At 41.5% G+C, this 14,596-nt stretch overlaps 1 protein-coding gene across 8 annotated transcripts in view; it reads left to right on the forward strand.

The window, feature by feature from the left end:
- Positions 1-13,502, forward strand: part of ANO10 (anoctamin 10) — a 205,550-nt gene extending 192,048 nt beyond the window's left edge. For all 8 annotated transcript variants that reach the window (XM_087946111.1, XM_087946113.1, XM_087946115.1 and 5 more), the window contains one exon: positions 12,916-13,502. In XM_087946111.1, the coding sequence (XP_087802237.1) occupies positions 12,916-12,954 (39 nt within the window). In that variant the 3' untranslated portion in view covers positions 12,955-13,502. The remainder of the gene's footprint in view (positions 1-12,915) is intronic.
- Positions 13,503-14,596: the final 1,094 nt, after the last annotated feature.

Here is a 14,596-nt window from a genome sequence, read left to right on the forward strand (position 1 = left end):
TAATTCTTGTCTTGTTTTTAATCTTCCTTGTTTATCTAATAGGTCTTTATAATTCCTCTTTTTCCCCAGATCCATTGCGTTTGGGTAGATTTGTACTTCCATAGTTGACAACCAGTTCGGTATTTTAGCATAATGATTCTTTTTAATCTTATTCCATGTCCGAATTAATGAATTTCTAATTTCTAATCATGTGTCTCTGAAAACATGCATGCTGTTTACATTTCCCATCCCATAGGAAACTATGCCACTCTCTCTGCAAGTCATGACCCTCTATTTTCAATACCCTTCTGTTTTCCAGGTTGATCCAATCTTTAATCCATACCATAGCCGCAGCCTGGTAATACATTTCCCAGTCGGGGAGTCCAAAACCACCCCTTTCTCTTTTGTCCTGTAATAATTTCATTTTATCCTGGCTTTTTTTCCCATCCCAAACAAATTTACTTATTATTCGATCTAATTCTCTAAAAAAAGGTTTTATCCAATCTAATCATTATCCTTGCGGTATTTGCTGTCTTATTATGTGGTGTTTTTTCTAGTATTTTTTCTAGCTCCTTAAGGGTATCTAGTAGATTGTTCTCCTTTTTTCCCCTTGTATCTACGTGTATTATATGAAATTGCTAGGCCCCTGATGTATGCTTTAGTTGTGTCCCATAGGTTTGGAATTGATGTTTGTTGTTTTTTATTTTCCTTCAGAAAGAACTCCAATTCTTTTTCCATCATCTTAACACATTCTTTTTCTATTAGGATCTCCTTATTTAGTATCCATCTTCTATTCTTTTTCAATCCTTTCCAACAAATCAAACACAATCCAAATAAAACAGAAACCTTGTAATGCTTTTGCAAAATAATTAGCTGTGATAAGCACAAGACTTGCCACACTGTGCAAGACTTGCCAAAAGATGACAAACAAGAAGTAATTTGTAATACAAGAATCTTCAAATACAAACTCAGGATACTGGAATGTCCACGAGGGTGGAGTTTCAAAACATCTTTGCCTTCTGCAAAGTATGTTCATTCACAGCTGGCTTTTATTTTCTTGAAGGAGGGGCCTTGCAACCTTACTCTTGAGTCACCCGTGCTGTTGTAGCTGCTCTTTCCTTCGAGCAATCCTGCGTACACGCACACTTGGCACAAGCTCCCTGGGAACCTCCTCATCACTGCTGCCAACCCCCACAATCTCTGAAGGCAGCAATCCACTCCCTAATGGTCCTGGCCCCTCATCTGAGTCCTCACTCTCCTCAGCCGTCCATACCTGCTGCTGGCTAACCACAACACTATCCCTCACCGCAGGACCCTTCCCCCGGGTCTGATGGTCCAGATGCAGCTGAGACGGAAATTGTGTGTGAAATGTGTCCACCAAAGCTGGAGCATGGAGGGAAGTCACATCCTCCCAAGTGAACGCTGTTAGGAATCTGTCCACCAATTAATTGGGTTGGCAATATATAAACCAACAATGTATGTTTGTAGCTTTAAGACAAAATCACTGTATTGATTTATACTATATTCCGATTGGTTGATTATATTGCAAATTACCATAAGAGGGAGTTAGAGATCATAGGTTGCTCTCTTTGACATTCTGTTGCTATCTAAGGTTCTCTGTTGTATTTATGCTGTGCCTATACTTTGATATTTTTGTTTACTGTAAATGACAAATGCAACCAGTAAGAAGACTTTGTAATTGGATATTCTTTGGACTGTTAAACGTATATGACCTGGACCGTTTATTGGACTGTGCTATTTCTTAAAGTAAATTTTAACTCAATTTAATGTATCCGTGTGTGGCTGAATATTCATAACTACTCTCATAAACGTTTCCATGTGCATATCCTTGTTACTCAAGGGTTATTCTGTACATATCATAACAAACGCTACCGGTCTGTAACCCTTCCATTCGATCAGGTATTGGAATCGCCCTTTCAACCACCAAGAGTCTCGAATACTGGTGACCTTGTACTCCGACAGACCTTCTCCATTGCGTGGTGGTGGCGGGGAAGGGTCAGGGTCAGGTTGCCTTAGTGGACGGGCCAGCCATTTGGGAACCAGAAGGGAGCGATGAAAAATCGGATGGATCTGTAGCAAGTTAGGCAACATCAGACAGTAGGCGACTGGGTTGATCACTGCCTCTACAGGGAACAGGTCAAGGTATCAATGATCAAGCTTCCTCACTGGCCGGTCAAACAAAAGTTGCAGAGTAGACAACCACACCCGATCCCCCACAGCCAATGACAGCATCGCTCTCTGAGAGCAGTCTGCGACTCGCTTGTAGTCTTCCTTAGCCTTCTCCAAATACCATCGCACCAATTGGTGAATGGCCTGCAATTCAGACAAGAAATCCTTCGCCTCCGGAACCAGCAAGTCAAGTGGCATCAAGGGGAAGAACTGAGGGTGGTAGCCCACATTGGTGAGTAACGGGGTGGTGGAGGTATGCTGTGAGTTGTTGAACACAAACTCTGCGACTGCTAAGTAATCCGCACAATTATCCTGTTGCTGATTGACAAAGCAGGGCAGGTACTGCTCCAGGATTCCGATCACTTTCTCTGTCCCGCCGTCGGTTTCCGGATGTTGAGAAGACGACAAACATTTTAACATCCAAAGCCATCATCAGCCCTTTCTAGAATTGGGCGGTAAACTGCGTCCCTTGGTCCGACACCACCCGATCTGGGAGTCCATGTAGTCAGAAGATGTGCTGGATAAACATGTGGACAGTGGCATGAACCATGGGTAAGCCCTGACACAGAACGAAGTGCGCCATTTTGGTCAGCATGTCAACCACTACGAACACTGTGGTGAATCCCGATGAGGGGGGCAGATCCGTCAAGAAGTCCATTGACGGGGCACCCCAAGGTCCATTGTTAAGGGCTGAAGCAATCCCGGGGGAACCCCTGTCACTGACTTGGCCTGCCGGCATTGCACGCAAGACATCACATAGGACTGCAAGTCATGTTGTAGTCGGGGCCACCAGAAAGTCCAAGACACGAGGTGCAACGTCTTGAACAGGCCAAAATTAAAATTAAAGCAGGCTAAGAAAAGGGACCACTGGATCTGGCGCTGATTTAATTTCTGGGCAGTCTTTAAATACTCCAAATTCTTATGGTCTGTCCAGACTTCTACTTGATGGTGTGCCTCCTCCAAATGGTGCCTCCAGACCTCAAATGCCGCCTTAATGGCCAGTAGCTCCTTCTCCCAGAAGGTATAGTTATGCTCAGCAGGATTGAGCTTCCTGGAAAAATAAGCGCAAGGGAAAAGGGTACCAGCAGAGGTGTGAGCCTGGAGTTGCACCGCACCGACCACCACATCAGACGCATCCGCTTCCACCACGAATGGATGGTGTGGATCGGCGTGCTTCAGGATCAGCTCTGTCATGAAGGCCTGCTTCAATGCCTGGAACGCCTGCTGCTCAGGAACATCCCACCAGAACGGAACCTTTTTCTGGGAGCTGAGTGGGAGGCACAGTCTGGGAAGCGAAGCTGGGGATGAAGGTCCAATAATAGTTGGCAAACCCGAGGAGTCTCTGGACGTCCTTCACTCGCCAGGGAGGTTGCCAACTAAGCAACAACTTGACCTTACTCAGCTCCATGGAAATGCCTTTCGGAGAGATGCAGTATCTCAGGAACTCGATGGTGGACTGGAAGAACTGGCACTTCTCCAACTTGATGCATAAACGGTTCTCCCGCAGCCGTTGCAGAACCAGGCGCAAGTGGCTGTCCCTCCATTTGGAATAAATCAAAATATCATAAAGATAAACCACCACAAATTGATCAAGAAGGTCCCAGAAGATGTCGTTCATGAAATGCTGGAAGACGGCGGGAGCATTGGTCAACCCAAACAGCATGACCGTATATTCAAAATGCCTGTACCTGGTACCGAACACCATCTTCTACTCATCTCCGGCTGGATCCGCACCAAATTGTATGCCCCGCGCAGGCCCAACTTTGTGAAGACAGTAGCCTCCCAGAGCCGCTCCATCAGTTCCGGAATCAAAGGCAGAGGGTACCGATTGTGCACCATGATGGCATTCAACCGTCAGTAGTCACAGAACAGGCGCAAGTTGTCTGTCTTTTTTTTTAACAGGACCAGGAAAGACAAAGGTGACGGGGGCCAAATAAACCCCCAAGTGAGGTTTTTGTCCAAGAACTCACGCAATGCTACCAACTCCGGATCCGACATGGAATACAAATGGCCCATGGGAAGGGGTGCATTGGGCACCAAATCAATGGAGCAATCATAAGGCCAGTGTGGGGGCAATTGGTCCACCTCCTGCTCACTAAAAACATCTGCAAAGTCCTTGAGTTCCAAAGGCACAGACACTTCGGGTGGACTCATCACCTGCCCTGTGCAGACTTGACAGGTGTGGTCCATGCACTGCAAGCTTGGGAACATGATCATGTTTTGGGACCAATAGATTTGTGGTCATGAGTCTGAAGCCACACCAAGCCCAAGACCACAGGGAAATGCAATCTGGAAGTGAGGTAAAACTGGATTGCCTCCTCATGCGAGCTGATAGTCAAGCGCAAAGGCTAGGTGGCAGCCTTGATAGGCCCAGACAAAAGCATGAGGCCATCGATGGTCTCAATAAGCAGATGAGGTTCTACAGAGCACTGGGTGATTGCATAATGTGCTGTGAAGCCACTTCATGGCCACGTCCATGAAGTTCGTGGTCGTGCCGGAATCCACCAGAGCCTGTGCCGGAATCCCCTGGGAACTATTGGCCAGGAACACTTGGGTCACCAGGATCAAATGCTGAGTGGGTCCGGAATCCATGTCTGTGGGACATGACTGGAGTCCTGTGTGCGCCTGACCCAGGGTTTCCCTTAGATCAGGCTCCACCTGTTTCCTGACAAGTTTTTCCAGGTCTGGGGAGCAGGCACAGAAACTGACCAAGTTTGCTAGGTCCAGGGAGGAGGCACTAGGGCCAACGCCCCTCATTGCTTCTTGAAGCACGAAGCAGCCAGATGTCCCCAAAGCAACTAATCCATGCTGCGCAGGAACACAAGGCTGCGCTGCCCACGTGGCCCACAGGAACACAAGGCTTGTATCGCTTGCATTGTGAACAACACGAGGTAGTGAGGGGAGGAGGGAACTCACCCCACGCACCTTGCCTGGACAACGGGTTGCTTCTTTCCGCTTCTTTCTTCTTCTGTTTTTGGATGCACGCAAGAAAAGCAGCAGAAATCTTTCTTTTTCCCAAACTCCCCCAGAAATGAATCTTTGGGACCCTGCAAGGCATCCTGCTCCAAGATGCTGCGCCGGCGCAACAAGTCTCACAAAGACTCATTTCTGGAGGAGTTTGGGAGAGAGAAAAAAAGACTTCTGCTGCTTCTGCTACTTTTCTTGCATGAAGCCAAAAGTCTCTCTCTCTCTCTCCCCCAGAGAACAGAAAGGGAGACGGTATCCTGTGATCCCAAATAAAGAATGATTGATCAGTAGAAAAACGGGATGGGGAATTTTCCTGCAGATTTTTTTGGGGGGGATTTCCCAGGGTCTCTGGTCCACTGGATTTAAAATTATGAGTTTGGTGATCCCTGAGGTCCAAACAGTTGGCAACTCCTGGTTTAAATGGAATATCAGTTGCAAGTATTGGTAGTGTCCAAAACAAAACAAAAAACATCTTTGGCAAGGCATTCCTCTTAATTACAGGGATTCTACCCAATAGTGGTAACTGCAATTTATCCTATCTTAATAAATCTTTTTTTAACATCATTTCAGAGAAATACATAATTGTTATGGAACAGTTTTGTATTTGAGTTTATTAACATGACACCCAAATATTTCATCATTTTCTCAACCCTAAAACCAGACTTTTTAATCAATATATCATCATTCTGTGAGGTCATATTCTTAATCAGCATTGATGTTTTCTGATTATTTATTTTGAAGCCTGCTAAAGACCCAAAGTTATTTAATTTCCTTATAAAATATTCTATATTATTTTTGGGGTCTTGCAGAAATATCACCAAATCATCAGCAAAAGCCCTCAGCTTCCTTCTTAATATTTATACCTATTATTTTCTCATCTTGCCTGATATCTCTATTCAAAACTTCCAACACTAGGATAAACAGCAAAGGACATCCTTGTCTTGTATCTTTTCAGATTTCGCATTAGTTAGTCAAGTCACCGTTAATAACAATTTTTGCTTGCTGTCTTATGTAGACAGCTTTGACCCTTGAATAAAATTCCCACCATAATCCAAAAAATATACAATGCTTTTTATGAAATGCCTATTCTGTAAAATGGAACAAAATGATAAGATGCATCATGTATGTTTAACAGATTCATATCCATTTGCTTTGTCAATATATTTTGAACAGCCAGTTTGTACAATAAGTGTAATATGTGGGAGAAATAATAATTATGGATCTTAGAATATTTTTTATCAAGTATGTATTCAATTTATCTTACCAAAATGCTCACTCAAAGTGTACTAGAAGAGAGTTTTGATAAATTGCCATGTCGGATATTATTTTTGGTCTCCTTTGGTGAGAAGAAAAATAGTTTCCTAAGAGTTAATTATATATCAGATAGACTAAATCTTTCAAATATGTGCATATAAAAAATTAGAACCATTAGAAACTGAACAATCAACTTTCCTAAGAAACTAATTACCTCTAACTAGTTTTTGATTCCTTTTTTTTGTTCCTAATTTAACTTTTTGAGTTGAAGCTAGGATGATTTCAATTGAAACTCATGCTTAAACTGCATGTTAGTTACCAGCTCAAACTAATTTTCAACCAGGTTAACTGGCTTTGATTCTTCAAGATGAATTCCAGACTTCTTAGCAAAAATTACTTGGTGCCACCCTAAACCATTGTGGATTTCCCCCCACTGTACCTTTATATTCTCTATGTCAGACTACAGAACTTTTCCCATTCAATCAACTAGAATGAACTTCTGAAAACTAAACAGCATCAAAAGGAATCCTTATTGAGATGAGACAATTCATGTAGGGGTTAAAAGCAGCGTCTAAGGCAGGGGTGGGCAAACTACGGCCCGCGGGCCACATCCGGCCTGTTGGTCTGTCCAATCCGGCCCGCCCCTGAAAAAAAATAGCTGGGCGTGGCGTATTGCCCTGCGCCGCGTGGCCCCAAAGCTGCAAAACAGTGAGGAGCGCTCTCGGGGTAGGAAAGAAAAGAAGAACTTTGCAAAGGCCTCGGCTGGGAGTTCGAAATCACCTTCGAGTGCGACCTCTCCGAAGTGAGTCCCCTCCCGATCCCCCCTTTTTTCTGGGGCTTCCAGGCTTAAACTTTGCAAAGGCAAAGTTTGCAGGCGGGCGTCTTCCGGCCGAGGAGCGGGAAGGGTTCCACCCGGCGGGCGGGCGGGCTGCTTGGAGCAGGCTGCTTGGAGCCACCTAAAGCTAGGCCGCTGCTGGTGGAGCCTTGCCCTGCCTTGGTGCCCGTTCCCGGCTCGGCGGTCCTGCTCGGGCGGCACTTTAAAAGCCTGCTCCCAGCACCCGAGCAACTTCCCAGCAACTTGCGGCTTCCTTTTTCCTCGCGCGCTCGCGCCTGGCCCGAGCCGTGCGGCGGAGGGGAAACCTGAGCACCGCTGGGTCGCCTCCTCCAAGCAGCTTGCCTGCCCGCCGGGTGGAACCCTTCCCGCTCCTCGGCGGGAAGACACTCCCGCCTGCAAACTTTGCCGGTGCAAAGTTTAAGCCTGAAAGCCCGGAAACCCGAGCAACTTCCCAGCAACTTTCAGCTTCCTTTTAACTCGCGGGCGCTCGCGCCTGGCCCTAGCCGCACGGCGGAGGGAAGCCCGGCGGGCTGCTTGGAGGAGGCGACCGGCGGTGCTCCGGCAGCAGCAACAGGCAGTTCCACCCGGGCTCCGCTCAGGTGTCCGGCTGGGGCTGTCAGGAGTTGCTACCGCCGGCGCAGCTCGCGCGCAGCTCCAGTCCCGCGTTGCCTTGGGAAGGAAAAGGCAAAACCAGGAGCTGCTGAGCCTGAGCCTCCGGTGCCACTGCTGCCGTTGCAAAGCACCGCCGCGGCTCTTCCTTTTGCCTTTCCCTTCCCGAGGCAACGGGACTGAGCCGCGGAGCCGCGCCGGCGTGGCAACTCCTGACTCAGGGGCCTCCGGGGAGGGGAAGGAGGAGAAGAGGGGGGAAGGGGGCGATTCCCAAAAATCTTGTGCTGACCCGGCCCGTCTGTCAAATTTTAAAAGTCAATGCAGCCCCGAGCCAAAAAGTTTGCCCATCCCTGGTCTAAGGTCTCTCGGGCATGCAGAGATAGATAAGGGAGTTTAAAACCCCTCCCCTTATCTTGATGTGTATTTAGTAAAGCAAAGAGCCAACATGTTAATTCCCCCATCCCCTTTTTAGAAGGATCTTTTTCAGAGGTTCTCAGGGCACATCTCACCGTGGAATTTTTATGGTCTCTTCATCCCCTGCCTGTCTGTTCCAGAAGTGATAGATTTCCAGGCATCTGGTTTTCGTCCCTCCGTTGTATCATGTGTAGGTTATACAAATTCGATATAAGATTAAATATATTCAGGTTACATCAAAAAGGATTTCTTTATCAGTTTCCCTTCCCCCTTTCTTCTTCCATTGAAGAAATGACAGATACACAGATCTGACATCCATCATACAATATACATTTTAGTATTATTTACATCATTTCATTGTTACCTATTTTGTTATCTATAGTATTTTAATTATCCATTGTAAAATTAATTTTATAGAATTATCTATCATTTTAATACATTAATAATTTTATCTTTATCTGATTTAAAATTTAATTTTAAAGTGATTGCTATTTTATTAGTTCTACGCTACTCTGTTATAAGTAATATGTATGTATTGTGAATTGTGAATATTTTCAGATTACAAATGTATGCTATAAAACTGCATTTTAAAGTTTACATTTGCATTTTCCAACCATATTACTACATGCTCCATGTAGTATTAATAATAGTGATAATAATAACATCGTTAAATAACATCTTCCTATTTCAGGTCTTTAAGAAGGATTCGATAGCCAGATAAAAATGCTAAAACCAGTCTAAATATCTTGCTGACTGTGACAAATTATAATCAATTTGTATACCATCTGGCTCTCAATGAATCTGGGTGACTCACAATAAAAAGATCATAATAAACTCAATAAAAAATAAAGTTAAAGATGGCAAAAGATGAAGTAAGACATCTCATTCTCCCTGGCCAAAAGCCTGGGTAAAGAGCCAAGTCTTCAGAAGTCTTCTAAACAACAACAGACTAGGGTCACCAGCCTTTCGGATCTCAGGGACCACTAAATTCATAATTTTAAATCCCGCAGACCACTAATATGAGCTGCCTAATGACCGGCTGGATAGGTGTGGCTAGGTGGTCATGTGACTGGGTGGGCGTGGCCAACTTGATGTCATGTCGAGGGGGGGTGCCTTTCCAGCCTCTACTCTCCCATCCTCTCCCAGCCACTTCTTGCCTGCCTGCCTGGGCTCCTTAGGGCCCCAACAGGAAGCAGCCGTTGGAGCTAAGCAGCCACAAAAAAGAAGTTGGCAAAACAGCTGGCTCAGTTCAAATTGGATCTGACTGAAAAAGAAGCTCAGCAGAAGCACCTCACTGAGGACTACAAGCATAGGCTTTCCAAGCAGAGGGAAGACCTGCGGGAGTACAAGGCCAGGTACCAGCTCAGCAGGCTCAGCAGACTGAGTTGGTCAGCCAGTTCCAGGCCATGATGCAATCCCACTGGAACAAGAAACAACTGTCTCTTCGTCAGTGACATTTCACTCCAGCCTTCACCCAAAGCCCCGTACCAGGAAGCTGAAGCAGACCCTAAGTCAGAATTTCTGTCCCCCTCTGATCCGCACAAAAAGACCCCAAATGAGGAGACTTTCTGCAGCAACACAAATGTTCATTATATGTATCCAGCCCAGGGGCTGTAGTTTGAGGACCCCTGATTTAGTGCAATATAAATAATGCAAATAATTTTTCTTGCGGACCACCAGTGGTCCACGGATCATCAGTTGGTGACTATTGGACTAGGGTGAATCTGAGGGAAAAGCTGTAGTATGTTGTTATAGAGAGGTATATTGATATATAGAAGACACGCTTCTAGGGTCCTAAGAGAGGGCGTTGTCAATGTCTATAATTGAAGAACCCTGGAGCAGCCAAGCCTGCAGGATCAAGTTAGCCAGACAGATATAGGAGACAAGCAATGACTCAAATAACCAAGCCTTATGCCACATAGGGCTTTATAAGTAATAACCAGCATCTTGAATCACACTCAAAACAAATCATGAACTAAGTGTAACTCATAAAGCAGAGTTGTTACGTAGGCATATCAAGGCATGCCCATTACTACTTATTCCACTATATTCTGGACTATTTGAAGCCTCCCTGTGTCATGGCAGTCCTGTGCAGATGATATTTTCAGTAATCAAGCTGCAAGATTACTAGGGCATGTCATCAGAATATTTTGAGAGATTTTACAATTTATACTTGGTATAAATCTATATAAATATTTCTAAGCCAATCTATTTTTATAACAGCCCAGCTCCACATAACAGCCCAGCTCCACATTATTCTACCCACTTAGCCATACCAATTAGATGTGTCTTAAAAGGGAAATATGGAGCCTTAAACAGATATATCTTAGATAATGTATATAATAATCTATCTATTAAAAATAAGAAACCTAATTTCTTACAGGTTTAGAAAATAATCCACCTTGCTCAGTGATTGATTGATTAATTGATTATATACTATCAAGTTGGTGTTGACTCTTAGCAACCACAAAGATAGATTTTGTCCATGAAAATTTTCTCCTAACTTGATGTATCCATCTTCATTGTAACTCAGTCCCTTTATTTTTGTACTTTGCACAACCTGATAATATTACAATGAGTATTCAAGATTGTTCAAGTTAAAGCAGTATCATTACATAATATAATATTGTCCTGTTCTACAAATTGTTTTATTAATGTCTAATAGACTCAAGAATTTCATTCAATGTGGTTTCTCAAATTGCACCAAGTTAATTTTAAGCAATTAAATATTATAAAAAAGAAGCTGAAATCCACAGTTACCGATTATTGTTTACAAATTTGGACCCATAGTCATATTTTATGGCTTTTATTAAATTTTATTGTTTAACATTGCCTAAAATCATTTACTTTTAATAGTTACTGTGTTATAAAGCTGTGAGATTTGGCAGCACTGGGCAGCCCCTTTTAAAGCTTCAGTTTTGTGATTTTAAGTAAATGTTATATTAAGTGAGGAATTTGTTGTCACATGCCAAATCCAAATCTACATATAGATAGAAATTTGTATAGTGCAACTTCTGTTCAGCTGTGTCTTAACAATTCTGCAAATGGATTCATTTGTGTTGGTTTATTAATGAACAGCTATGGAACTGAGCAAAAACAGTTCATGAAAAACTGATATAAAACTGATTTATATAACAATTAAGTTTCTTTACTTTGACATATATGTTATTTAAGCATATTTGCGGAAAGTAGCCATACCATGGTTGGGCAAGATGTATATGTCAAATTCAATTATTTTAATGCTGCACAATGTGATCAAGAATAATAATAAGACTAAACCAGACATGGGCAAAGTTTTGGTTATCAAAAGCCAAACAATTGAGAAGGGAGATGTAGAGGCCATAGTAGATAGGAAGGTAATGCAAGTAACAAGGTTATTAAATATTATTAAAATATTCTATTTTGCTCCATTTTGAAAGGTGACAAAATGGGTGGACTTGTTTGCTTGTTTTAAGCATTAGAGATTTATGGAACATTGTTTTAATGAGTTTTGCCATCTCATAAAATAATGGGCAATTGTGCTAGTTTTTGACAATTACTAATAGAAGGAGTTCCAGTTGCTGCCAAATACAGTTGGGGAAATGCACATGTGAACCTAAGCTTTCCTGGTGCCTATACAGCACCTTAACTACTAACACACTGATTCTATTTCATATTTCATTTTTTTCAGTGTCTATAATTTGCATTGAGGAGGAAGGATTCAGTTCAGTTTTTTCAACAGTAGAAGTAGAGTACGTAGCTCACAAATAGTTTCAATCAGGTTTTTGCTTCATTCAGCACAGGATGAAGAGACTCTTTTCTCTTCAAATAGTGCAAATAGTAGGATGAAGAAACAGGTCCAGATTTTAATTGTAGCAGTAAACGTGTTGAACTATTTCCTCACATATGCCATCCCAATATCCTGATCTGAATTGGGATCCTTCATTAGCTCCTTTTTAGTGATAATAATAGTGATAGATTTTAATTGATTAGTCAAAAGACTAATTATTAACCATTTAAAAATAGTTTTAAATTTCATGTCCTTTGCAAGCCATCTCAATATGTCCTAAAAATGGTCTCTTAATTAGGGAGCCTTAATTATGAACTTGATAATGCTGCTAATTATATTTATATTACTTCCCAAAGGAGATCAGACAATCTAATCTAATATTTGTGTCCCACTGAACTGTTCTAACTAGTAAATGTAGATACTAGATTCTCACTGAGGCATATTATATAAATGACAATCAAATAGAGCATATTTTCAATAAATGTGAACTTTCCTTTTTTTTAAAAAATAAATTTTATTAAATGTTTTTTTAAAAAAGTGAAAATAATCTAAAAAAGGAAAAGCAAGAAATCAAAGAAAAAGCTAAAAATGCAAAAAAAAAAAATTACAAAGAAGTGGCCTCCGCTCCTTCTTTACAGCATTTACAAGTACAATTATAAATATACCTCTTTATCCAAGGTAACTTCATGCCTGTTCTGTTTATATACTTATCCTGTCTAATCACCAAAATCATGAATCATATTGGAGCAGAATATGGAATGATGCTTTTGTTTTCATTGACTTCAAAGCATAATTTATGGCAATATTGATGAAACAACTATATTCTCTTCCTTCTATTTATAAACAGATGATGTTTGTATATTTTTTCTAATGTTTATGTCTTATGATTTCCTTTCAGCAAATCAAATTGGCTGCAGAGTCTCTAAAAGAATCCTAGGATGATAAACTGAACAGTTGCAGAAATGTATTCCATGCTCTATTCTATTCTATACATTATTAAGAACAAGAAATACAGTGTACTTTCATATGATTTCAAACTGTGATATTAAGGATTTTATCTTTATTCATCATAAAAATTTCAATGTAATTGTTTGGCATAGTACAATATACTTGATAGAAACTGATTAAAGCCATTCTTAAATTTTGTTAGAACTCATAATCATTACTCTGCTTTGCATTTTTTAAAGATACATGCTAATTTAGTAAGCATAACCATAAATATGAACATTTGGAATGTAACAGCAATATATAGATATATAAATATATAAATTCATATTCCTGTGGCATCTTCAGGTTAAGAATATTTTGTCACTTTTTGTAGAAGGCTTACTGTACACTCTGCATTGAAGAAGGAAGTAAAACACATAAATTTAAAATTAGGGTCCTTTCTTACAGAGTAAGAATGCTTTGTGTCAAAATATGTACTATAAAATATATGCTGTTTTAACTTGAATGATTTTCTTCATTAAAATTCTTAATTTCAAAGAACTGGAAAATATTTGATTTGGCAGAAAACTCAGTTAATTTGATTCATTCCCAAGATACACCCTGCTTATATAATCTTTTTACTCAGCATTCATTTTCCTAGTTCAGTAAAAATAGGCTGTGGTAAAGAATAATTTAATCTACCAGCAGATTTATATTAAATGGTTTGTTATACTTTTCATTTTCCTCTTGTGTGTACTGGAGCAGTTGTTTGTCCCAAATTCTTTTTTTTTTTTTAGAGTAAATTTTAAACAATGGTAGTGTTTATGGTCAACATTTCTATCCATAGCATTATCATATGGCAAATAATTGAAACAGAACTTCCTTTTTGATAAAATATTTTTCAGACAAATTGAAGGTCATTAATTGACATTTCCTTCCATCTCTGTTGAAAAATGGCAGGATGCATTACAAAAACTCATCAGGTTAATGACCATTCATTCAGTGATTATATAAAGTTATGACAAAAAGACTTAAGAAGGGCACTCAAAGTTCTGGCCACTGTAGCACCCCTGCCGTCACATGAACACAATTTGAGCACTTAGCAACCAGCTCTCATTTATGACCAGTTGCAAAGTTCCTTCATGTGATTGCAATTGCATATGTTCCTTGGGAAGTCTTCCCGCCTCCTGGCTTTACCACACTTCCATATACATGCCCTCCTTCCTCCTTCACTTACATGGACACTATGCCTCCCTGCATTTGCCCTGTTTTCCTGGTCTCCCTGCACTAACATACACACACTTTGTGCCCTTTTCCCCTGCATTTGCAAAAACACACCACATGCCTTTTCCTTGGCATTCCTGGAGCTGCACACATGCAGATACACCAGGTTCACTTTTCTTGCCTCCCTGTACTTCCATGCATATACTCACTCCATGCTCCTCTCATCAGACTCTGCATAGCACACACACCCTGGCACTTTTTTTTTACCAGACTTCCTATGTTCACATTACATGGCACCCATCCACCCCAACTATGGACTTCCTCCAATTTCCTGCAATACTTTTACATTCTTTACATGAGATTTCTTCCTCTTTCCACCTGATGACCTGCATGTCTGGCATTGTAATACCTAGGATTATCTGGATTGT

The sequence above is a fragment of the Notechis scutatus genome, chromosome Z, assembly GCF_049901735.1.
Source record: "Notechis scutatus isolate UNSWTSFEM ecotype Mainland chromosome Z, rNotScu1.2, whole genome shotgun sequence".
In the NCBI taxonomy this organism is placed as follows: Eukaryota; Metazoa; Chordata; class Lepidosauria; order Squamata; family Elapidae; genus Notechis; species Notechis scutatus.